This window comes from Tetrao urogallus, assembly GCF_951394365.1.
Source record: "Tetrao urogallus genome assembly, chromosome: 5".
NCBI lineage: Eukaryota > Metazoa > Chordata > Aves > Galliformes > Phasianidae > Tetrao > Tetrao urogallus.
In genome coordinates this window covers 52410362-52436561 of record NC_136818.1, presented here as the reverse complement: position 1 = coordinate 52436561, position 26200 = coordinate 52410362, and the positions used below count along the sequence as shown (strand labels likewise).

Genomic DNA, 26200 nt, shown 5'->3' with positions numbered 1-26200 from the left:
CCACTGAATTTTAAATTGCTGACTTGTTCTCAGAAATCATTCTGTTGTTCTAGGCCTTGCTGGGGACTGCAGAAATCAAATGGATTAAAAAGAAGAGTAGATGGGTAAAGGAACAGTGCCAGTTAAGTGTTGAAGGAGAAAAGATCAGAGCAGTAGCAGTTAGAGTGCTTTCCAAGTTAGCCCTGTGGTCGCCTTCCTCAGGAAGTGGGTACTGAAAAAGAGCAAACTGACCCCAGCAACCCAGCATCTTGTTGTGCAAAATGCTGGAGCAGACGCTAAGGAAAAAAGAATTTCTTATGGTACTGTAATCATGAGCATAAACAGTGTGTGCTCATGAAAATCCAAAAATGAGTAGGTCTTGTTGGGCAATTGTGGTGTTGATAGAGCTGCCTTGAATGGATCGTAACCACGGAAGACTGTACAGTTGACTGATAAAACAGCACAACTTTCCAGCAAGGTAGTTGTCAGCATTCCAGATCTTGTAGAGGCTGGGAGAAGAGGAGTAATTGCACTGGGTGTGAATGGAGGCTCACCTGGGCGTGTGTCCCGCTTCAGTGGAGCAGGCAGCAGCATACAGCAGTGATACACCTTGCACTACTGACTGCTTCTCTTCTGTATAGTCCCTTTTCTGGATGAGGATAAGCTTATCAAATGTAGAGAAGACATGCTGCAGTGAGGGGGTTTGCAGGCATGGCAGTGGGCCTTAGTTTCTCCTGTTTGTGTATTTAACTGGCCAGTGTTGAAAAACAGAGTTTACAATTAGTGCTCATCTGCTGAAAGGCCTGATTACTCTTATTGCTAATGCTCAGGCACTAACGTTGGAAGGAGCCGGTGTTAGCAGGAGTTGTGTAAATGCAGTGCTATCTTTGTTGTTGCAGGCACTTCTGCATACGAGTAATCCTGTTAATGGCAAAAGATTTGTTAATTTACTTGCGTGTTTACAGGGCTGGGATCTTCAAATTAAATGGTTTAAATCATTCTTAAATCAATTACTCAAACTACTCCAGGCTGATGGGCTTTACAGATGTTAAGCAGCCTGCCAGTCCTAAGAGAAAGCTTTGCTGTTATCCTCTAATTTCCAGGCTGGGTGGCTGAAGTGGGGGAAGAAGAAAGGCAATTTTCCCCAGATACGTGGGGTGAACCTGGGCAGGTCCCAGACTGGTTTTTGGGTCTCTTTACTCCTGACATTGGGATTTAACCAAAAGCTTTTTATTTCTGCTTGTTTATGAAGGCTTTTTTTTCCTTTAACTCCTTCCAGATAGGGGATACCATGCTGTGCAACTTTCACAGAGCAACTGGAGCACTTGAGCCAGATGTGAAGCATGGCTTTCTGTAGGGATCTTGCTAGATATGTCGCACATTAGTTTCTTCCATTTTCAAAGCACGTAGAAATGTCAGCAGCTCCTCCCAGCAAACCTGTGAGGTGGGTTAAATAAGTGTTGTCCTCATTTTACAGCAGTAGAGAGACTAACCACCCATGAAGTCGGTGTTGAACTAAGGATTAGGATGCTTCTAGCTGTGCTAGAGGTCCCCTAAAACATACTTTGTTGATGTGTTAGGCACTGGAAGCCCACTCAGCGGGTGAGTGCCATAACCAGGATGTACTTGACTCTAATTTATCAGCTCAGTGGTGGTTCTGATTTTCAGTTTTAATTCAGCTTTAACTCTGATTCCTGGCTAGGACACCAGGGCATAATCTTCCTACTGTTTTGAAAGATATAGGAGAATTTAAATTTGAACTGGAGAGAAGCAAATCGAAGCGCGTTTTGAGGTCTATATCCGTACTTTTCTTGGGAGGCAAGATTTTAGTACGTTTCCAATTCAAGTTTTTATTTCAAATTCCCAGGCTGAACAGCTTCCTGCCCACAGTTGTGAATGTTCAGCATTCAGGTCACGTTTTTCCTCTCTAACAATTCTTATTTTCAGTGTTTGTGGACACAGTTTGTGCAAACTAAATATATTGTATGGACGCAAGGGTGGGTGGAGTTTAAATCATCTTGAATAGATCTGTCCTGAAAATGAGAGATGTTTGCAGCTTTCTAGAAGGAGCAACGGGGGCACGCATCTGATGGTTTGGAGGAGAACTGCCACGAATTAAGAAAAGGGATTGTGAAATAATTGCCAAGAGTAAGAAAGATGGGGGATTTGTTGTCTGAGCATCTCCTGCCTGGTCCTGTTGCTCAGATATGATTTTAATTTCTAAGCATCCCCCTTTTTTTTGGTTGGGGTGGGGGATAGGCACAGCTGAATCTGCTTAGTTTTGTGAGTATTGAGAGTCTTTGAACATTATGTCAGGGAATACTATGTTAGGGAAAACTTAATTTGGTGGTTTTTTTTTAAGTTGTAAATTATGCTTTTTGTTTTGTACTTACAGAGCAATTGGGTGTCTTGCTTTGGTCTCAACCTGATAAGGCGTAGAATCAATAAATGGGGGAAGAGGTTACGTTTGTCCATCAGTTTGAATCATAATTTCTGACAGCATGTGAGTGTAGTTTCCTGATAGTCCATGCTGAGGCTGCTCCTTTCAGAGCTGTCCCATCATCTCCACATTGTCCACTGTTGTGTCTGGCTGTTTTGAGGGTAGTGGCACTAAGGATACTCTCATAGCCTGACTGCTGTTTCCATACCACGGAACACTGGCACAGGCTGCCCAGGGAGGTGGTGGAGTCTCCTTCTCTGGAGATGTTCAAGACCTGCCTGGATGCCTACCTGTGTGACCTGCTGTAGGGAACCTGCTTTGGCAGGGGGTTGGACTCGATGATCTCTGGAGGTCCCTTCCAACCCCTACAATTCTGTGATGTGGTGTTATGAAGTGGCCAAAGCATTAATGGTGTCTGGTAGGTGCTAATACTACATCCACAACAGGTTGTGCTTATCCAGGTGCATTTCTGGGGGAATTCAAAAGAAATACCTGTATATACTGAGCTGAAATGTAAAATGGTGGAAATGGTTTAAAAATAAGTAAATAGATAAATAAAGTAGTGGTGAATTTGCTAGGAAAGTGTTGCTAAAGCAGCTGTTACCTGAGGCAGCAAACAAGAGGTAACATGGGAACCAAACTGTCATATGTGGCTTTAGAAAATCTGCGTTGTTTAAAATGCTCCAGAATTTAGTTGTAGGTTAGCTAGGTCCTGGTGTAAAAGGAGGTCTCTCTTTATGTCTATTCTCTCCTAGCCCCGAATACACATGCCAAAAGATGGATTCCAACTTATATCTTCTGGATACCAAGCATGGCTAAAGCAGGTTGGACTGTATTATTGTTATTCATCTCATGTGAGGGACTGTGTTGGACACCTGTGCTTGTCTCATTAGTGAAGTACATAAATGAGGGTATAATGAAGTTACGGTGCCATGTTAGCTGATACCCTTCATAGCCATCACTGTTTTGTGTTTGTGCATGCTGTGTTTGTATAACGTTTCCTCACCGGTCTCATGAATGCGCACCTCCTGTAAATAAGAGTTCAAAAAGCAGCCACCTGAAAGCAAAAAGGGTCACAGTTGGAAAAGAAATCTGCAGCAACAGCTCAAATTACAGAATTAAAATGGGCCTTCAAACACAAAGCTGCATGGCGGTGGTGCTGGTAATAATGGGGAGGCCAATGGGTTAAAACACGAGAGGATTGCATCCAGCACCATTCAGATCTGCCTGGCTGGAACAAGCACGGACACTGGCTCACATCACATACCAATTGTGCTGTTTGACACAGTGTGACACTGCGGGGACTCCCTGCTCGGGAGCGGCCCAGCTCTATATTGCTCTGCTGTTATTAAAGGCCAGCCTTTAGATGTCTCAGCAGTCTGCCGTGAGCGATTGCTGTCAGCTTTTTCACTTCTGTGAGTGAAAAATCCCCCTTCAGAAAAAAAGAGCTTAATTTACAAATTGCTTGTATCAATCTCTCCATCATATGTGGATCTTCACAAGAGAAGCTGGCGTCCTTTGGAACACACGGCTTAAAGTTGCTGGTGTAGTAGAAAGCCAGAATGGTTGTGTCGTTATGGCAACAACAACGGGAAATATGAAAACAGCACAGAGAAGCTGCATCCTGTTGTCGTGGCAACTGGAGTTGTGGAAATGATGAAAAGTGGCGGTGAAAGGATCTATGGTGCTGTGAGCCCGGCACAGACAAAGAGACAAGTCACCTGTGTGGGGCGGGAGAGGATTAGGAACAACAGCAGCATTAAGCCTTAAAGCACAAGAGTTTCATTGCAGGTGCTAACAGGATGGCTTCGGCTCTCTCCAGCCTTCTCTCCTCCAAGTACTATCGGTAACTTGTTTGTGCAAGTTGCTTGCTGCCCTCAGCTTATGTTGACTTCTGGGAAGCTGAGACGAGCTGGAGCGCTTACAGAAGGTTGGGCGTTGAATCCCATGCTGTGTTTGCAAACCATTGCTTTGGCTGAGAGATGTACCACGAAGGTGAAGTGGTTTGGAGCTTCCCTCTGCCTGGAAGTCCCACACTGCTGAAGGTCAGCTGGGACACTGCAGCCAATGCCTTCCTGATTTCAGCTTTGCTGAGCTGGAGGCACAGCGTCTCGGAGGGATCCCAGTTGTGCAATTAATGTCTCTCAGAACTCAAGTTTGTTGACCTATGGGGCATAGCGTCAGTCCTTCTTATGTGGCAGGCTGAGAGAACAATAGAGAGAAGATTGTGTGCTCTTCTGATTTTTAATTCAAAGGCAAACAGACCTGCATCAGTTCTTACTCTGTTTGTTACCAGTGCTCTCTGATGCAGGTGGAAAATAGGCATTTTTGCCTCCGAAAAATGCTCAGGGAAAAAACAAACCAACAACAAAACAAAATGCTCAGAGATCTTCACATTAGACAGTCTGAAATAATAAAAGAACTTACACGTTCCTTATACTTCTCTGTGTAGCTGCTTTCCTTTTGATTTTGTGTTTACTGTTATTGGTTCTAAAGCCTTTAACTTATATATCCTTACTCCTCCTTGATCCAGCAGAAGTTATAAACCTGAGCTCGTGTCACGAGCAGATGCTGTCTTGGAAATAGCTCTACTATTCTAATTTCAGTGCTGCAATTTCACTGCAGGAAGTGTATGGGTAAGGGAGTTGGTACAAAGCGTGGCAATTTTTGATCAAAAGGAGGAGCTCTGATAAGCTTAGAATTTTTGAGGTCAGAATGATTTGATTTAGGAGGTGCATCCAAAGGCCCTACCTGTAAGAGTCTTAAAAGCGTGTCTTGGAAAGAAAACCACTTTGGTTTATTTAAAAGCAGTAATCTACATATGCATGCAGATGGAATGGTGTCTATGCATCAGACTTATCCCTTCTGGTGTCTGTTTGTGTTTTTAACAGGATTCTAATGTAATGATTTTTTTTTTCCTCTGCATAGCTGAGTATTGATCTGCTGCCTGGCTTATACAGAATACGAGAAGTATCCCAATAACACAGTGTATTAATGTGAGCTAAAAGCAGCTTATGCTACAGATGAGGTGGAGGAAGATAGAGTTCTGCAAGACTGGACATGTACTATAAATATCCATAAAACTGACAATTTTATCTAAAAACAGTGCTGGCTGGATTTGCATATTCTCAGCCTGCTTAAATAGGAGATAATAGTTGAATACTACCTGAGCATGGGTTGCCCACACTGATGTTGTTACCCTCTGCCCTTTCAAGGCAGCTTTTTCTATTTAACGTTGCTGTGCTGCAGTGCAGAGCTGCGTTGTGCTCACATGTGGGCTGGAGGAAGCACAATACCGGCGGCCAGCAACGTGTGTTGCTTTAAGAAAGGGGTTTTAAGGAAAGCTCTTTTTACTCCAGCAGTTTGCTGCGAGTTTATCCCTTACAAAAAGGTGAACACCTGCAGTTATTTTGTTCAGCCTTGAGCTTCATTTCATCCTGTCTTCAAACGGCAGCGCTGTGCTGCTGGCAGCCCGTAACATCCCATCACAGATGCTGACCCTGTGAAGACAAGCTGCAATTGACTTCTGAGGGGAGGGGGGATTTTTGTCTGGGACTCGATCAATAAGACATGACAATCCAATTCTATATTATATTGATGCCTTCTGTGGTTTTAGCTAAAGTATGAAATTGAGCAAATTAGGCTCTTAATTAGCTGAAACACTTACAAAACATTATTTTGATTACATAAACGAGGAATTTTAAAGCATCATTTTAAGTGGCTTGTGAAAGAGAATCCCTTCCCTCATATACTGTTGTGAGCAAGTACACATCACCCAAGATACATAATATAATGCATTCATCTGAGACTTTCTGCTTCCCAATGTCTTTTGGAGTAGAATTTTTAGAGCCAAGTTATGAACCTATAAATGAGTTTTATGCTGGAAATTCTTGGTGCTGCCTTTGCTGGACTGGGACCTGCAAAGGCCGCTATGATCAAACAGGGCACCTAAGATAGTAACAGCCTGTGTTTCAGTCAAGTCAGCTGGGAAACAGAGTGTAAAACCAGGACCGGGCTGAAAACAGGATTACTGCATTAGAACTGCACTTCCCCAGTTTAAAAACATGCAATGGCTGGAAATATTTTCTTTTAGTAGTTCTGTCACTTGGTGTCTCCTCTGTAACTTCAAAGATGCGTATTCTGGTTCTGATGGTTCCGTGTGCTGTTTATGATTCAGACAGTAATCCCTCGGATGGGCAGTAGGAGCACGTTTGCATTCTGCAGTTCCTAATTAATGTTTGGCATTCTGATAGTACTTTGAGAGTGCCAAGCGCCGCGCAGACAGGAGCGTTTTGGGGAAAAGGGGTAACGTGATGTGTGCATAACTTAGCAGTAATTGTCAGAGATTTTAAAGAATTATGCAAAACCATGGGTGGAGGAAAAATCTATCAAACTCCCATTTCTCCATCTCTCCACCAGCATAGGATTCTTCTCTGCGTGTTTTGAGGGGGAACTACAGACCTGGCTGATGGAAGTGTCCCAAGCTGGGAAGGCTTCCACTCAATCTTAAATTGGCTTGAGGGATTTTTTTTTTTTTTTTTTTCTTTTTAACCTTGTAGGTGTTCAGGTTCAGTGCTGGTTAAGCAGTTGGTGTTGTGGCTCTTTCTGCTTTTTGTCACAAAGGCGGTGATTTGCTGTCACTGCCTTCTGCTCAACTCCCTGCTGTATGTTTGTTTCAGAGCCAGAGCACCCAGGTCTGTGGCACCTCTCAAGTGGGCAGGCATGGAGCTGAGGGGCCCTGTTACTCGTTACCCAAGCTCATGCAGCGAACATGGTCCAAGAATGGGTTTTCGAGTTTGCTGAACCTCAGGCTTATCCTCTCCTGTGTCTTGTGGCATAGCGTGACTTTAAATTGTTAGAAATGGTGACAAAATCAGGTTTTGGATGTGATGTTGCCTAACAGCAACTTTTTCTACTCTAAACTAGACCAAGAGCATCTCCATCGTCAGCTTTTGGAGAGCTGTTAAACTTAGGCCTTGCTGGGATTGGTTTCAGTGCATTTGGGTAGGTCTCGCTTTTAAGAACGCGCTTGTTGCTCAAAGAAGCACATGCAAGTCCCTGCCTGTTCCACTCCACCAAGAAGGGTATGGCATCTGATTCAAAGCTTTGCAGGTGCACTAGTTTATATATGTATCAGCTTTGTGGATTAAAGAGCTGTAATTATGAAAACATCAGTATTGTCTGGTTCAGATATGATCTACGTGAATTCCCTCCAGCACTTGGCAGCTGAGGATCTCGCGCACCTCCTAGCTGGGAAGCAAGCTCCTCTCTGGGGCAAGTAAGTTCTGCTGCTCTTGAATCCCAGAATCCCTCAACAAAACCAGTAACCGCTCCTTGGGGAAGACATTTCTTCACAAACATTTTCCTAAAAGCCCTGATTTGATCCTCCCAGATCCTGTTCAGGTAAGAAAATATTTGGGCGATCTGAATATGTAAGCTCCCATATATTTGATATTTAAGAGTAGTTAGTGAACTGGAATCTCGTGTAAAAAGTTACTGTAAGCGAGGGAGTTAGCAGAAAATTAGAGGAGAGTTTGCATAATATGCACGTTCAGGGAAAGTTACTGCACAATTATATGAGAAGTGGGAGGCTAAAGGCAAAGGGATCCTTCCCAGTGCTGTGAGCTGCTTGTGCACTGCAGAGCTTGCAGAATGCACTGAGCCCAGAGCCACAGTGTGAGTGGGGAAACCTCCGCACTGAATTCAGGGGTGTGTGCAGGTGTGAGCCTGATACTTGAGGTGTTTGGGGCATGGGAAGAATGCTATGCTTGAGCCGTGCCAGTGTGCTTCACCATCTGATTTGTGAGATCTCCTTGTTCTAAAGAGCGATCCTGCAGTGTTCCAGGAGCACATCTTCAGTCTTCTGAAAGTGAGGAATTGGGTTAGTGGAGTGCTTCAAGGTCCTGTAAATGGCTCAGTGGCTTATTACAACAATACAGGAACACAAGCCACTTCGGATGGTCCTTGTACGTATTTGTGGAAATGTGACCAAAGTATTTGAGCGCGGCAGAAGCTGAGAAATTGTTGGAAGCCGTGGTTGTGACAGCAAACACGTGTTGCCCAACACAGGTGTGGTGCAGCATCTTCCAGCTGGAAGTGCTGGGGGGCTCATGGAGGCGTGGGCTGTGCTAAAGGGGTTCTGCAGTTCCCTTTGTTTTATAACTTCATCTTCTTACTATGGAAAAACCACCATGAAGGCAGTGATAAAGGCAGTCAGAACTATCTCATGTGCAGGGAATGGGGACCTGGGGTGTGAGGTGTGTGAACTTTGTTTTTGGCAGCTGTTTTTGGCTTAATCAAGGCTCACAGCTTTTCATGTCTTTTTCTTATTTTCAACTGGAAAAAAAAATACAAAAAGAACTTTATCCAAAAGTTATAAAAGTATTAATTTGCTCTGAGCCATGCTGGTCTCTTTGGTAAGTTCATAATTAGAATCACAGAATCATAGAGTTAGGCAGGAATTTTTTTTTTTAAATGGGTCTTTTTGTCTCTCAGGTATATAACTGCTGCACAACTGGTGAATCTGTATTCATATGTTGAGGGGGTTTAAAGGCATATTATTTACACAATTCACTGAAATGGCTCCTCTGGCAGCCGGGTGGCTCTGTCGTGTAATTACATATTTACTGTGCCTTGTATCCACTGTTTGGATAGGGGAAGAAAGAAAAAAAGCAAAGACCCACAGAAATCTACTAAAATAAAATAAAAGGTTTTTGTTTTTGTTTTTGTTTTGAAGTTATATCATAGAACTTAGCCCATAGGATCAAGTGCCAATCAAGCTGAAAAATAGAATGTGTTTGTCAGACTTTGAGAGTATGCAAATGGCACTGGGAGGTGCTTTTTTTTTTTTTTTCCTTTTTTTCTATCTATATCATGTGTTTAATTGAACTAATACCTATCTGAATGGCAGAGGGGAAATGTACAAGGTCCCATAAGTGAGAGGTTGAAAAGCGGAGCAAAGCAATGAGGCAAAATGACTTTTTAGCAAGAAGCGCGTTCCTGGGGTTAGATTTCATGACACCTGCATTTGTAATGTAAATAGCAGCACCCTGCTCTGATACGTTTCATACAATGTGTTGCATTCTGTGGTGACAGGAATAGTGTGTGCTGGCACAACGTGGAAGTGATGTGTTGTATTTTTGACTTTGGCTTAGTTAAATATGTGGCCAAAAAAAAAAACGCACTAAGAGGAGCTGAGTGGGAGTGAGGAGTCTGGGGCTTGCTTCTGCTTTCTGCAGGACATTTGAACTAATTGTGGCTGTTAAGAATCCTCCTAACATCTGGGCGTTGATGTGATGAAGCGTGGTATGTGATCAGCATTCCTAAGGAGTACTGCCTGCGTTTGGATCTTGGAGAGCGGGAGGAAACAATGTTCTGAGAGCCTTTTGAGGAGAACTGTACCTCACAGCCATCCCGTGTCGCACTTCTCCAGTGATGGAAATAAGAAACAGGGAAAGACCTGTCTCCTCACATCAAGCCAAGGGCTGGATTAGTATGGCGTGTTTGTTTTATTGCTGTGGACCAGTAGAATTTCTACTTCTTTGCCTTTTGTCCCAGTTTTAGTAATAAGTACTTGTTTCTCTCTGTGCCGTGTTATCCAGTTCCCTCATTGTGATCAGTGGGGCCAACCTGCAGAAGCCCCATTTCTCCCAGTTTTTAAACCATTCATCTTGTCAGCGTGTCGTATTCTACTTGTGTTCCTTCATGGAAATGTGTGAACAGGATCTGAATTACCATCTCCTAAGAGAAGCAGAAATAGTATTGGTTTTTCTTCAGAGTTGAACACTGGATGCTGTGCTAGAAGGGGAGTAATTCTGAACTAGGAAAGGACTGAGATAGGTGTGGCTAGCAGCTGAAATGAGCATCGGATACAGATGCCTAAAAATCAGCAATTAGGGAAAAAAATGATTTCCTTTCTGGCTTTGCCACTGACTAGTTGAGAAGTGCACAGATATTGGTTATGTTGGCTGTAAAGCAAAGGCGTTGTGGGTATGTGAAATGCATTGTGAGTGCAGAGTTCAGCAGTGCATAGTAGTTTGTTGCCCTTCGGCATGTGGAAAAGGTACGTGCTTAAAAGACATTCATGCTGTACTACTCTCTAATTAAGATCTCCGAAGTGTTTATAAAGAAAATATCCTTAAACCAATGTTCCATTCTTGTTGCTGAGTTTAGCGCGGTGCGTCTGTGCATTCACACCTCCTGTGCGCAGTGGTGGTTAATTGCAGTGGTCCGAGGGTTTTGTTTTTTCCCCGTGCAGAAGCACTGTTGTACAGGGGAAGGTGATGCATTTCTGACCTGTAACATAATTTACTAAAACTCTGTTAGTTACCTGTAGTATATTGTATTTGCGAAAGACCAGAAGAGAGCAAATTTGATAAAGAACAGTCTGAAATTGTAGCGTGTAATCTTGTAATGCAATAGGGAATAAACGAAGTAACCAACTCTTGGTGCTGGCAAAAGTCTCACCATCGAATGTGGGCTGAGATTTGTCTTTAGGACGTGAAATAATTGGAATAGAAAGTAGACTATTAGTGGCAAACCATCCGATGTAGTAAAAAATGTTCTCGCAGTATAGTTACAAGAGTAGTTGAATAGGTTAAAATACGGCTTCCCTTCAATGCAGGGTTGCTGCCCACTCAGCTCAGCCTATTTTAATTCAAAGTGCAGCAAGCCTGTGTTAATCACAAGCGGAGCAGCTGCTCCAACCTCCACCAGCAGCCGGATGCTGAACTAGCCTGAAACTCTGCTCTCTGCATTTCTGTAGTGGGAAAACATTTCAGAGGTCAAGGAATGGGACTAAAAAAAACAGTGAGGAAAAAGGAACCGTGGATTTTTGTCAATTAGTTCCCCATCTAATGCCACTTAATGCCTTTTAAAGATGCTTAGCTTTTATCGAGAATCAGCTTTGCACCTCTGCGCTGGGGTGGTGCACCCTGCCCGGCGTTGGGTGGGCAGCATCAGCATCTCAGTGCCTTGCTGCGGGCCGGCCTCTGTGCTCCGAGTCTTTATTTTGAAGACTCAATGGGCACAGAGTCGAGTTCAGGAGAGGATTTTGTCAGGCAGCGTTCAGGCAGGGCTGGTCCCTTGTTTGTGGAGCTGACGGCACAGCGGTGAGTGTCCCTCGTGCACCGTGCTGGGCGGATGGGGACAGAGGCTGCTGAGATTTCCTGAGATCAGGCTGTAAATGAAGTTGTTCTGTTGGGTCACTCATCTGATTTACACACAAGCTGTTTCTCCTGAAGCACCTGGGGCCTTTTGTTCATGCTTGTGAATAAGCCTCTTTCAGTCACCAGCAGTAATTTAGAGTCTCTGCTTCCTTCAATAGGTAACAGCAAGTACAGCAGTGACATTTTCCCCCACTGCGTGTGCAACTTCACTCTTCTTTTTAACCTGGGTAACAGAGTTGTATCGCTCATACGGACTTTGTTATAGACCGGAGCAGATTGAGAAGTCATCTGAGGTGTTGGTAATTATTTACTGCGTGCTTCCCAGCTCTGCAATAATGCTGAGCAGTGGGAGTGCATGGGTGAGCAACAATACCCTCTGCAGGTGCAGGGACAATGGGCCCTCAGTATTTTCCTTTGTTACCGTGGCAATTGGAGAGGAAGGCATTACCTCGTAAGTGCCCAATCTGCTGCTCGCAGTGACTCCATCTCACTTTAGTCACGTCTCATGGAAACTTGGGGGCAAGGCAGTCTAGCATTGCTGCTAACGCAGATGTCCTCTTTTTTGCTGCCTCTCTTGCTGTGCTTCGCTCACTACAAATATTTAAAGGAAGCTCCTTCATTCGGCCAACCTACTTCAGTGACAGTCAGCTCTTCTTCGTCATGTGGCAAAATGTTGAGTGAGCACAGGGAATGGGGCAGCCTGGGAGGAGGGAATAAGTGGTTGCGGTGAAACACTGATAAACCTTTATGCACAAACCAAACGAAACCCTGGATTTATTCTTATCTTTTGAATCCTATGATGCGTAATGGTAAATATAAGATGCTCACCTACTGAATTTGCTTTGCATCATCAGGGATACCGTGTTGTAGTTGATCCCTTTTTGTTGCCACGATGTTTTTGGAGAGCACTGATGACCAATGTAAATACATGAAGAAATTGGTGAAAAGTGTAAATGTCTGCTTCATTTCATTTATTCATTCACTTTCAAAACTGATCATTGCAACAGCTGTAATATCAGGAGTGATGCACATTACATTGCACGGAGAAAATTGCTGGCCTTTGGAAGGTTTTGTATGTGGGAGTGCATGTTTTCTGGGAGGCTGGGATGGCAGAGAAGGAGCATGGCTTGGGTGCTTGCTACAATACTGTCTGCTTTTTGCTTTTTGTCTTCAGGGAGGGCATTATCTTGTGAGGTGAAATGCCATAAAGCACTCAAGTTCTTGAGTTTCAGTATCTTTGTGAAGAGGTTTTAAAAAAGAAAATGAGATGGAGAATTTATTTTAAAGTCCCATAAACTTATAGAAAGCACATTTGTATAGGTTATGCTCCCCAGTGGTCTTTCAATACTATTTCTGGAACAGCAGCATAAATTGCAATAAAGTGCACTGAAGAACATGGTGATAGGGTTAATTTCTCTGTGGCTGTCTGCACAGTGCCAGATTCTGTATGTTGGTGATCACTGTTCTGCTCAATCCAAGGTGGGTTGCACTGCTCCTACATAGTAAACTAGTGCAAGATTTTCTAGACCTCTTCAGAGCAAGAAATGGTTGCTCAAAAGGCAGCTGTCATTTCATACCCATTCCAGCTGCCCTTCCCACTCAGATTTCCTCCCCTCCCCCTTAAAAAAAAAAAAAAAAAAAAGGGCAGGAGAGTTGCAAAAAAGAAGGGTGCAAGGATCTGAAACGTCCAGCATCTGATCTGTCACATCCTATAGATTTCATAGCTAGCTGCCCATTTAAAATAGACTTGCTTTTTTTTTTTTTTCCTTCCTTAAGAGTAATTAGACAAATGCAGCAATGCCTGTGGCATCCAAAACTGTGTGGCTGGTAAAGGCGTTAGCTATCATAATGTATCCTGAAATTTAATAGCAGTGATTTTAAATGAACAAGCAGTTGCCTGTATTTTGGCGAGTGCTGGCTTTAACTATACAAAATGGCTAGCATTTTCCTTGACTGGCTGCTTTGGCTCCTTTTTTTTGTATTTGTGCTTTGACAAACAGAGCCTCTTTGTGGTAATAGCAGTATTTTATTTAATGACTAACGAGGCAAGCAGAAACACGAAACTCTTATACAGTATCACCAAGCTCCTGTTCACCTTGGCTTGCAGGTTTCTCCTTCTAAACCCAAACATATGAATCCTTTCTTTCCCTGCCAGCGTTTCATTTAAAATTGTTGATTCCTTTTCGGCATCCCTTGTGTTTTGTTGTGCCTGGAATGTGGCTGTGGATGGGGAGGAGGTCTGATTAATTGGAAAGGAACTTTTTATTAGCAGAAAAGCTCTTGCGTTAGTGTTAAAGAAATGATCAAAAATTACTTTCCTGGTCTGTAGTACTTTTTTTTTTTCTTGCTATTCTGCCATTGTAAAGCTTCTCTGAAGGAAATCTCATCAGCAGTTTGTGTTCTCTTAAAGGTGTCTCAGTCTTTAAGGCTCGTTTCAGTTGTGTTGATGCCGTTTGGCTATGCCTTGAAAGTTCCTGTAATCTGTGCCATCCTGTCTCATACGGTCCCATCTCATAGTTGTCCTTTCTCTGCAGTGCTCTATGCCCAGATCTCTGTGGCTGGGCTGCTCCAGCCTGGCGGACAGCATGCCCTCGCTGCGATGCCTGTATAACCCAGGGACTGGCGCACTCCCAGCTTTCCAGGTACTTTCCGTCTCTCCGCTCTTCTTTCCCCTCCACCCATGTCTGTGTGCATCTGCTTCTTTTCTTTGTTAGCTTTACTTCCATTTGCTCTGCTTCATGCCGTATGCCTTTCCTGTGCCATTCAGAACTCCTCCAGTATTGAAACCCATCTTGTGTAGATGCAGGGTGGCTCAGTACTGGGGCATTTCCATCGCTTTGGTTTAACTTGATTATTTTGCCTGAATTGGCTCGGTACCATCAGCATTTCCATCAGCTTTTAGTTGTGTCCAAAATATACCACTCAATTCTGTTTTGCAAACAGTATGCATTGTACAGTCTCCGATCCTAGAATCGAATCACCGAGGTTGGAAAAGGCCCCCAGGATTGTTAAGTCCAACAGTGATTTCCTTCATGTCTAAATTTTCCGTGTGCCATTTGGAGGACTGAGGGGGGTTGGGTTCATTGCCACGCTGCTGGCTGATGCCTGCCTTTGCTTACTTCACGTTTGGTAGAGATAGTGCGGATGCTTTGACTTTAGAAAATTACTGTACAAGTAAGTTGTCAGTCAGATGGCAGATCAAGGTGCCTGGTTTTCTTTGGCTTCTGAGTTAGTGAGGTTCAAGCTTTTCTCTGTCATCAGACAGCTTTCCGTGGAACAGAATTTGTTCAGGTGTTTTAGATGGCCAGTGAAGCTTACGGAATTCAGCCACTCTCCTGTGGGGAGAGAGTGAGGCAGCTGCTAGGCTGGTGGCTAGAAACCTAACCAGAGCTCTCAGGATCATTGCAAGCGTTTAATGATGGCATGTGGGTATAAACCGGGGAGGAGCTGGGCTGGGCTGGGCTGGGCTGCAGAGATGTTCTGTCTGTGTTGTATATTCTGTCTGAGATGGTTCTGTGTGAACTGCAGTGAGTGAGGGACTAGAGAAGTAATTTTGCAGAATGTGCTCATGGTAGCATAAAGGTTTGTTTCAAGGCTTATGCTGCAGGATTTGTTGTCCTAACCAGTGACAGAGAGTTTTATTCACCAGCATCTTGCAATACCAGACAATGAACAGACCAGAATCTTTCTGAAAACTTCAGAATCGTCTTGATGGATGTTTATCTGCCTCTAAAGGATTGCATGCAGAGATTATTTCGCATTTGGCTTCCTGCTCCCAGGACTAGGAGAGTGCTGTGGAAATAATCGTCTCAGTCTCAGGGGAGGCTTAAGTGTCTTGCATCATTTTGCTGCAACTCTTTTTGCTGAGCCAGCAGCAGCACTGCTGGACTCTGGAAGGTGTCCTGCCAGCCCTCCTTTGCTGAAGCAAGCTTTTAGCAGAGCTTTCTGTGGGGGAGGGGTAAGAAGACTTTGTATTAGTCTAAGAGGACTCTGGAGACAACAGGCAGAATTTAGAATCCTACTTCTAATCCTGATTTGCATAATTTGACTAAATCGGATGGGCCTCATTTTTGGGCTATCTGCTGCTGTATAAATCTCTGATCTCTTTAAGCTCAGGTTTCAGAGAACCTTAGCAGTATGATTGTGACTTTCTTTCTCCTTGAATTACTTTTGATTACTCACAATAAGCATATATTCAAAAGGGAAAGGGAAGCTCAAGATGTTACTGATGGATATGAACAGTAACTTTTCTGCTCATACAGCATGTTCTTGATATTTGGGATCAGATGAGTCAGCAGCTGAACCGTGCACCATGTAGTGCCTTCTTGGAAGTGCAGGAGGGCTCTTGGCATTCACATTCCTGCCGATTTGGTGAGACATTTCCATGGATATTTAGTGACTATGGGAACTGGGGAGGCCTGCCCCACTTGCTGTCAGAAGAGGTACACTGGTCGTCTTTGTAGCACTCTGACTAAACGTTGAGGAACTCATTTAGTGCCACTTGAGAAACTAAATGCCAGCAACAGCTTCTGCAGCAATGAGTCACCCGTTCTTCAGCCCGTTTTTCCATGGGCTTTGATTCCCATTAACTTGCATGGTCTGAGGAGAGCTCCCCTGTGGGAGGATTGGCTTCAGCATTTTCAAGTGTGGTGGTCTACATGGGAGTGGTTGGAAGGCTGCTTGAAACTGCGAGATTGGAATATCTCATCATTTCTTAATGTGTTTTAATATTGAATCTGCAGGAAAGCATTAAAGGCTTTTCTTGTAGCCCAGCAATTTTTCTCGTATTATTTTATTTTTTCCCTAGCAAGCTCGTAGTAACTGGAGAAGCATATCAATGTTCTTTGCTTGTGGCAAAAGAGAAGGTGCCATCTGGAAGGCCACTTAGTCACTGCTGAATTTGTCTGGTTATTTACATGCTTACCTTCAGATGCTCAGACAGCAATGTGGAAACAGGCTCTTTTTGAATAGCTCAGTTGAAGCCCTGCTGACTCCTCATGGGAAACATTGGCAGATAGTCGATCTAGAGATGATTCTGTTAATACATCAGATAACTTCATTTTTCTTCTTTGTGTGTTTTTATTATTGGAGACACTTGTGTGAAAACAGGATCTTCTGGTTGCTCAGCTCTGTTTGTCAACCGTCTCGCAGTGGGAAAGGTTTTAAGGCTAAATCCAGCAATGAGGGATTAAGGAGCTAGAAACAGTTTTTGTTTTCTTAACATCTTTTATCTCGAAAGGCTTTGCAACTGATAGTCTAACTGAATTTCATAGAGATCATGGTGAAAGGAGGCAGCAAATTGGAACATGAACTCCTAAAGGCTGTTTTAGAAAAGGGCCAGACATTTCATTTTCAGTGTTGTGGACGCCAAATTTTACTACAGAGCAACTGAAAACTAGGTTGCAAGTAGATTCCTCTAATACAAATAAACTTGTGTAGAATGTATTTTCTCCTAGAAATTCATGTTTTTGAAGTTTCCAGATGTGCCAACTGGTACTGGTTTTCATGACAGTTTTATTTGAGGGTGATTACTTTCCCTTTTTGCAATAGTTGCCATGCATGCTTACAGGGCTCAGTTTATGTTGCCTTTAATAGTCGCAGTTCTTTGAAAATTCTGATTTATAATTACATCCATCAGCTACGCCAAGAGAGTGACTGCATTAAGCCTTCCAGGTTTGCAGAAGATCATAACATCTCTGAGTTTATTTCTGTAGGCTATTGTATGGATGAAGACACTTAAGGAGCAATGTTAAATTCTTGTCAAAGGTTATGCATTGGGGTAATCCCAGGAAAGAGTCTCTTTCTTACTTCTTACCCAACTGACACCTTACAAATATTTACTTACAAATATTGGTTTCAGTGTAGATGGTAAACGTTATGGGACAAGAGTAATGCGTTACTGAATTGATCACAAATAACTGCACCCAGCTTGGTTTTGCAGAAGTGAAGCGTCCTCCTTGTTGGCTCTGTCCTGGTTGAGGAAGGAAGGCATGGGCACCCCATGCTGGTCACACTGATGTAAGCAGGAACACACCTGAGGTTCTGCAGTACCAACGTGATTTTACCATAAGAGTTGATGTCTTGTTGCTGAGAATCATGGAGTCCATCATTAAGGCTGAAAAAGGCCAGTAAGATCATCCAGTCCAGCCATCCACCCACCCCACCATGCCAACCAAACCACGTCCCTCAGAGGTTCTCTGACACCTCCCGGGATGGAGGCTTCCTTGGCAGCCCATTCCAGAGCCTGACCACTCGTTCTGGGAAGGATTTTTACCTAATATCCAACCTGAAATACGCAGTAAGTGTGAAGAGTAGTACATTATTTATGGTTTTCCTGGATATTTAAGGTAAGGTCTTGAGGTGGGCAAGCTGTGTATAGGTGGAAATGTGTTCACGTGAAATGCATTTGAAGGAAGTGGTTTGGCTTTGGAGAAGACTTCTGTTGGTAGGCGTAGGTGGGGAGGGAGACAGCTGTCCAGCCTGCAGCCCCCAGCACAGAGAAGCGAGTTCCCTTGGCCCAGCCTGCGTCCAGCTCCCCCAGAGGCTGCGTGGAACGTGCCTGGGGGCTGTTTGCAGGGAGCCCTTACAACTGACTCCTAATTCTGGTGGCTGATAGCTGGAGCAGCTGGCTGTGGAACCCCCGGCTGGTGGCAGCTCGCCCCTGTTTATGGACGTAGTTAGGTGGCCCCCAACTGTTTACAAGACAGCAGAGGTGAGGCCTTTGATTGACAAGTCAGAAATGCATTAGATCATTCCCTCTGCCAGTCTCTGGTTCATGCTGTTAAAAATGTCAGCCTCTCCAAGTTTGAATGGCAGCCCGAGGGCCTCCGAAGCTTTTTGTTTTCTGAGATGGAAACACAAATTGGATGTGTGCCTGAGCGCTTCATCCTGGGCTGTAATTTCATCTTTTAGCTAAGAACCACAAGGTACATGAGCAAAGCACCCTGTAAACAATAACACCGGGGAAAAAAATAAACAAGGTCGTGTTTCTGGTACGTTGATCCACCGGTGTCCTGACCTCTATCACGTTGAACATCTCCACTCTGATTGCTGTTCCCTTTGGCATTACAATGAGAGGAGAGAGACTGACACAGAGGCAGAGATTTAAAGTTGCAGTGTTGTTGCACATTCCTCGTATTGGCTATGAAATATTGAACTGCCACAATGTGACACCTGGGTTTTTAAGCAAAGTTTCTCGTTGCGGGGCATCGGTTTCTCGTGTTTTTCCTCATCGCCTGGCAGGAGCAATTATAAAGGCATGAGAGCGGGGAAGGGAAGGAGCAGAAGTGTAGCCAAACGAATACATTGATTTTTATTGATTGATTGATTACACTGGGCTCCATCCTGTGCTGAGCAGGGGGATGAGCTCAGGGCACGCTGTGGCCGAGCAGCCCCGCTCTGTGCCCTGCAGCGAGGGTCTCATTGAGCGCAGTGCAGCAGGGTCCCTCGCTCACTGTGTTCGTTAGGCTCATCGCTTTGAAAAATGGACCCAAACTGCTGCCCGGCCCCACCTTTACCCCCTCCCTCGTTGGAAGCAGGGTGCCGAGAGCTGCTTTGACAAACAGCATATGCAGCACCGCGTTGAAGGCATACAGGTATTTTTAAAGCGAGCTCCAGCTCCTAAGGATTGCGAACATCTGCTTGGAGGTATTGTAGAGCTGCACAATGCACTAATTGAATTACTCTTTTCTGGAGTTGCAGACTGCACTAATTGAATTAGAACCAGCCTGTGTGTGTGTGCGTGCGAGCAAACGCGTATCACCGCGCATGCGTGTGAGGCCGGGCCGGGAGCCGCGGGGCGGCGATGGTGCGGGCTGTGCTGCCCCCTGCTGGCCAGGCCCGGCGCTGCGCCGCGCGGCACGGGGGCTCAGCGTCTCCTTGTTACTTCATGCTTTTTTCTCTTTATTGTCACTTTTCCTCTTCTTCCCTTCCCTTCATACAATTTCAACCAGATTATTTACTTGTCCATAAAATTTAATCCATTTCCATGCAGCTTTTTGTCTCCTTGGTACATCCTTCTCACAAACTATATGAGAGATAAGCTGGTATTTATTTTGCTCTAACAGTTGCTCCCTAGATTTTGTTACTTTTCAGAGAGACAAAAATAATTTACTAGAATGCTGTGCAAACTGGGTAGAGCTTAAATCGTGCTTGTCAAAATGCTTAAACAACACTCTGTGATGTGCATGGTTCTTTACTACATCTGTATACTTGTCCTGTGTCTGGAGATGTGAAACAAGGCTTCTCATTACTGCTGAGAAGCAGCAAAGTGCTGCCATGCACAGAACTTGGGCATTTCCAGTTGCACCAAAATTTAGCTAACTCCCTTTAAGGGGGGATAACAGGTAACTATTTTACACATTTTAAAAAATGTGTGTTGCTTCTGGAGAATTCCCAACCAATTTTGTTTGGTTTTGATTTGTTTAGGTTTGTAGTTGATTCTCTTTAGCGTTCATTTGTGTGTTCATATACGCTTATATCTATATATACATATATAAGTATGTGTGTGTACATATATAAGTAAAATAGTCGGGTCATCAGCCTGCTTGGATCCCTTCCCAAATGGTCGTACTGCTTCTACTAGACATTGCCCCTGAAATACCTGAGTAACTCATTGGTCGTTCCCAAATACTTACTTGGGGTTCACGTTTTGCTCTCAAATGTAATTTGGCACCACTGGAGGACTTCCTAAAATGCGTCTGCATAGGGAATGATCAACCTTCAGTCTTTTCTGTGCCATCTACAAAAAAGAAAAAAGCTTGTGATTTATTCACTCTCAAAATATAACCTTATACCCAGCAAACAAAGGAAGCAACTCTTCATTCAGCCAGTAAAGCTGCATACATTTTTTGTCTTTCAGCAATATGCTTTGCGCTTCTGTGGCGTCTTCAGAGTAATAAACTGTGCAGCAACCTTTTGATGTAGGTAATAACATTTGACCTTGCAACAGAGTACGTTTCCTTGTTGAAATGAGGACAAGTAACACCTTGATGCTTGGGGTTGTTCTTCATTTAAGAAAGAAGTGGGTAACATAGGACACCTCCTGCGGTGCCTTTTTTGGCACACTCAGCAGTGGAGCTGTGGTGTTGGGGGGGGGTTGGAGTTGTCACCTTTAAAATAAGATGGGGGTGAGATTAGTGCTGCCTTAAGAAGCTGTAAGTGGGAAGGAACCCATTCCTTCCAGTGTGTAAAGTGCTTTTAAAAACAATCTATTTCTAGAACTGAAATTGTCCTGGGACCAGCTTTTGATATAAAAATTCATAGAAACCTGTTTTTCTGAGTGTGGTAACTTCGTGCCATAGTGCTGTAGTGTTAGAATTCACATTGGCCAGGTTGTTCTGTAAATTAAACAGTGACAGCTTCCCTCGGGGGAACAGCCAATGTATTTATGATGATGTGCTGATTACACAAAATACACTGCAAGCAGAAAACAGCTGCAGAGAACAAACCTCTTAAAAGAATACAATTACAAATAGCACCCTCAGTATTTCTAGTGGAGAGAGTAAAATACAGCATGCTAATGCAGGCTTCCCGTTTGCTTCCAAAGACGAAAAGAGGCTGAAGAATGGTTGGATGCACACGCAGTGCAGAGAGGTTTGTGAGCCCCTCTGAAGGTGAAGGGCAGGAGCGCACTTGAGGCCTGCTTTTAGCTCTCCTTTCCTAACGTTTCTACGACTGCAGCCCCACCGCGCTGGGAGCAGCTCATCGCTGCCTCTGGCCTGTTGTGCTGTGAGCCAGGCGCGCCTGTGCTTCTGCCTCCGTCCTGGTTTAAAGCGGAGACATGGTTAGGTTAATAACAAGGAGTTGGCGGTACCGGGCTGATGGGATGAAGCAGGTTGTAGGGATGTTATGGTGGAAAAAAAGTCTCTGGTTTAAGGCTGATCTCTTTTCTACTGCTGATTGTCTGCTTTGAGGAACTCCTAGAAATAAATTTCAGTTGTTTCTTTCCTAGATTGCAGTGTTACATTTTTAAAAGCTCCGACAGCTTGTACGTGTAAGGCAGGGCCCTGTGCCCCAGCTTTAGGAGCTGGTTTAGGATGCAAGGGAGTAATATCATCAGATTGGTGTGAGGAACAATTTCTTCTTGGAAACAGTGGTGATGCAGTGCGCGGCTGCCCAGGAGGCGGTGGGCTCACTGTCCTGGGCTGTTTGAGAGCCACAGAGATGTGGCACTGAGGGACGTGGTCCGCGGGGATGCGGCAGCAGTTGGACTCGATGATCTTAGTGATCTTTTCCAACCTGAATGTGTCTATGATTCTAAAAAACTTGAGGCAAAGTATTACTGGGAAAGTAGTGAGAACGGGACTGTGCCCACAAACACAGGGTGTGAGCAGGTCTTGGAGGCTGGTCCTTTGGTCAGCCTCTCTTCATCTGCAAACACCAAGAAAGCAGTAACTGGAGTTGCTTTGTGTCCTGTGGCTGAATGCAGGAGAAGAGCAGTGAGGACTGCTGTATGGCGGTGGTGTTTGTGAAGCCTTGTGAAAACGTACAAAATTGCTCATATTTTGCAATCCTCTGAAGCAAGGCAAAAAAATCCCCCAAACCCCCGAGCGCAGGTTTTAGTTCTGAGCTGTCACACTTTGATCATTAAAATACAGCACGTTACTTACGGCTGTGTTGTGGTAGAATTCAAGTCCTGAGAACGGCCTTTCCATCTGCTTTTTGAGCTCATTGATGGACAAGCATAATGCCCTTCAGAGTCCGTAATTTCTTGTGTTTGGTGTCTTTGTTATGTTCCGAGGCCAGTATCAATAAAACGCGTTTCACATGCAGGCAAAGAACTTGTCCATTTAAAATGAAGAGATGTTGCCCTTTCAACGTGTAGATCTGATTTGAAAGCAGATGAAGTAACAACATTGGCAGTCTAATTTGGAAGGACTTGCTTAAAAGGAAGGATCGGGTTTTCCGTCTATGGATTGCTGGCATCTACTAATAGCCGGTTATTCATCTGTCTGCATTTCCTTCAAATGGTTTTTGAGCCTCCCTGTGTTGTCCTGCTTTGCTGACATGTATCCCATGTGGCAAGAAGGAGTTTTGTATAATCACCCTGCTTTAATCAATAGAATAATTGATAAACCAGATAAGATTTAAACTGATTACCTCCCCGAGTAGAACTCCCCGAGGGCCTTGGACTCTCTTAATTTTGACATGTATGTTGTGTACCCCGTGGATGAAGTGCAGTTTGAATTATCTGTTTTTATTTGCTTAATGACGGGGAGGGTGTTAAAGTCAAATGTTTAATTAACCCAGCAATGGGCTGCGCTGTCACTTACACACACATCCAGCTGATTGAGATATCTCACCGAGAATACTGAATAGGAATGATAATGTGGCACTGAGACGGAAGATTGCTTTTTCAATCCATTTGCTGGGTCACTGCTTTGAATGTCTTATTGGATGAAAGGCATTCAGCCTGGAAAAAAAAATCAGCATTTAAGTACATTTTGTTTTCCTGGCCCCTCTCCACCAAGAAGTTAACTAAAGCGATATGTTGTAGGTTTAATAAGCCATTCATGTCGTAGCAAAAAGCTGCAAATAGTGGATCTCAGTAGCTGGTGATCTAGAGCTGTGTAATTTCCTGTAGGAACAAAATGTTTGCTAGCCCCAAGATATCCAAAGGCACACTGTATATACACCTTTATCTTTCATTCTTCGATTGCTTGGCTACCTGCTTGATTTGATGGTCTCCATAGCAGGTCCAACTCTTCATCCTTACCCAGGGCAGTGAGATTTGCAATGACATTTTGTACCTCCTTGCAAGAAAATGGTGTTTCGGTGTTGGAATTATTTTGTAATAACAGAAGCAAGTTGTGAGCTTTTAAATTGGAATGTTACAGGAGAAACTGTTATGTTACCACACTTAAATTCCGTATAGACAAACTGGGAGCACCCAGGTTTCTTTTCTTGGGTGCTAGTTGTTATTATAAGGCCATATTACAGGCTAGCAAAACCTTAAGACATGAAGTGCTGGTCTGTCATTTCCCTTTGTGTATTTTTCCATTAAAAAATAATATCTACATTTCTACTTGATGAGATGGAAGGCTGGGGCACATTTAAACTCGCACCATTGTGTATAATGAGCGCTGACTTTTTTCAGCCTCGTTCTGTAGCAGTGGACGTGCTGTGTGTTGGAAGCTAACCGGCTTTACCCAGTGGTGGCTGGTATCTCTTGGGGCGAGCGTGACTTTGGAAGCTGGACCGTACAGCCAGACCTGCCTGGGCAGGGTCTCACGGGCTGTGAGAAAGGCCAGGGAGCTGGGGCTGTGTCACCTGAATGGTGCTTGAAACCTCTGCCAGATGGAATGCCAAGTGGCTTTGGCTGCAGGATCACCTGGCTCTCATTGTTCATGACATAAAGCCCTCCCTTTAAACGAATGTGCTGCTTGCAGTTACTGTTTTAGGAGGAATTGTGATTGAAAAATCTGCTTAGGATGCAGGATTTGTGGGTTCTTTGCTGATGGTGCCATTTTGACTTTGGGCAGACATCTGCCCAAGGATGGATTTTTTTTTTTTTCAATATCTTTTACTCCTTGCCTCCAATGAAAAAATGGGAAAAATAGGAGAAAGCTGACCAGGAGAAGCATGAGGCAGTGCAGCAAGGTGAGGGTAGGGGGTCTGGATTAGATGTGTTGGAGTGAGCCATGGGTTCTAAGGAAGGGGCGCAAGGAGTCTTGGATGAGCTTTGGTCTGATGGGAGAGCTTGAATGAGAGACTCTGGGGGGGAAAATGGAGAGAGATGAAACTAATGAAGGTAGGAGATACCAGAGATGAGAGAGTGGGGGGCTCTGTAGTGAGAGTGATGAATCAGCACTGGTCCTCTAAAAAGTCACAAAATCCTTCTTCAAGGCATGAAAGCTGCAGCAAGAATAGCCCGTATTACTGCCCATTTCTCAGAGCTCTTGCAGTTCCTATGCAGATGAATCTGCAATGAATATTGTAGGAAGAAAGTTAATCTCTATCTAGAGAACTTTAATAAGTAAAAAGTTTTAAAAGATTCTCCCATGATCTGCTGGCTTGTCCTGATTCTTGTTAGTACCAGAAATATGTTTTTGACACCTTTTTTGGATGTTGGCTCATGTCCACAGCCTGTGAAATCAGGCTTTGTGCTTCCTTCTCCTTACGCACAGGAGAAAATGAGCAAAGCATCTTACTCAAAGATGGAAGAAAGAAACACGCTGATAAAAGCTGTGGTTTGTGGGAGGGAGGGAAGAATCCTGCGAACTCAGGAGTGTGTGTAGCTTCAACATTCAGTGCTTCGGCACCCCCAGATGAGTGTAGAAAATGAATTTTTGTGAAAGGAATGTAGCAAAATGACAGCAACAAAGAAACGAGAGCCAAGCTGTGATTGATTCTGTTCCTCTTTAAGAAGCTTCTGTTGCATGTAAAATCCGTCTTCCTGAAGTATGCGTGGCACAACTCTGCAGCCCCGCAGACAAATCAGCCTCGTCGGAAACCACTTAAAGAATTTGAGCCAGGGTTTAAAAGATTGGGGAAATCATTAGGGTTGTTCGAAAGAACAGCAATGGGAGAGGGCTGCTTTGTGCAGTGTAAGAGCAGGTACGCAGGGTGACTTGCTGGTAAGAGGCGACCGAAAGCATCTCGATACCAAGGTTCAGAGCGGGTCTGAGACTGCTCTTATGTAAGCGGCCTGATGGCGTATGCAGAGCATACCCATGTTCTGTGTATCATAAGGTTAATTGGGTGTTTTCACCCAGGCTTTTTGGGAATATGTGCGCTCTGTTCCTTAAAAAGATGTAGATGGCTTTGAACTACTATAAAATCCTGAGTACAAGATGTACGCTATAAAATCATGCATGGAAAGTGCTAGCTATAAAAGCATGCATACCTGCGAAGGTGCTGATCGATCTGCGCTATTGAGGAAAGGAAATTCTGAAACAGAGCTGGCTGTGGAAAAATGCAAATAATAACATTTAGCCAGAGGTCCTTAAGGCTTCTTAAGCTCTAACCTTGTTATGAGGAATGGCGAAGTCGAACTGCCTAATGCAGATGTCTGAGTTACAAAAATAACCAGATGTCCTGATTAGCAGAAGCAAATGTTCTTCCCTTAATCCACGTGAAATTATATTCAAAGGCTCTCCGGATGTAATGCTTGTGTAAATAAGGCACCAACAAACACTGGAATAGAAAGGGCCATTGGCCAACTAGCTCGCAAAGCTTGAAAGCTTGAATATTAAAAACAAATTTACCACTGCTGACTCTCTTAAATTCACAGAACAGAAATGTTAAGCAGGGCTGCTTCCCGGGGAACAGGGAAGGCTGTTCTCATTAGCCGTATTTTCTCTCTCTCTCTCTCCCATTCTTGTTTGAGAAATGTCTACGAAGTAAAGCTGGCTTTTCAGAATTTCCCTAAATGCCTTCTTCCCCGCACCTGGATTTCTTTGGTGTTTTTTTAGCTGCGACTCAGATTTGTGCTTTTTGGTACATTTCTTTATCAGATCTCGGATACTTATACCGGCTTCTGATATTTTAACATGAAGCTGAACTTGCTGTACTTGTGATGCTGAGACTCCCCCCTTCTTTAGGCCACCATTTCTAATGAACCAGTGATTAGTGAGTTAAATCAACTTGATAAGAAAGCCTTCTTTATGCCATG

The 26200-nt window shown here is 44.0% G+C and overlaps 1 protein-coding gene across 5 annotated transcripts in view; it reads left to right on the top strand.

Moving 5' to 3' along the window:
- BTRC (beta-transducin repeat containing E3 ubiquitin protein ligase) overlaps positions 1 to 26200 on the top strand; it is a gene marked incomplete at both ends in the record, with an annotated part of 106014 nt that overhangs the window by 12295 nt on the left and 67519 nt on the right. For 2 of the 5 annotated variants that reach the window (XM_079535200.1, XM_079535199.1), the window contains 2 exons: positions 3175 to 3243; positions 14121 to 14228. The exons of 1 other annotated variant lie outside the window; for it this stretch is intronic. In XM_079535200.1, coding sequence (XP_079391326.1) covers positions 3175 to 3243; positions 14121 to 14228 — 177 coding nt within the window. The remainder of the gene's footprint in view (positions 1 to 3174; positions 3244 to 14120; positions 14229 to 26200) is intronic. 2 more of the 5 variants (XM_079535202.1, XM_079535201.1) reach the window with 1 other exon arrangement.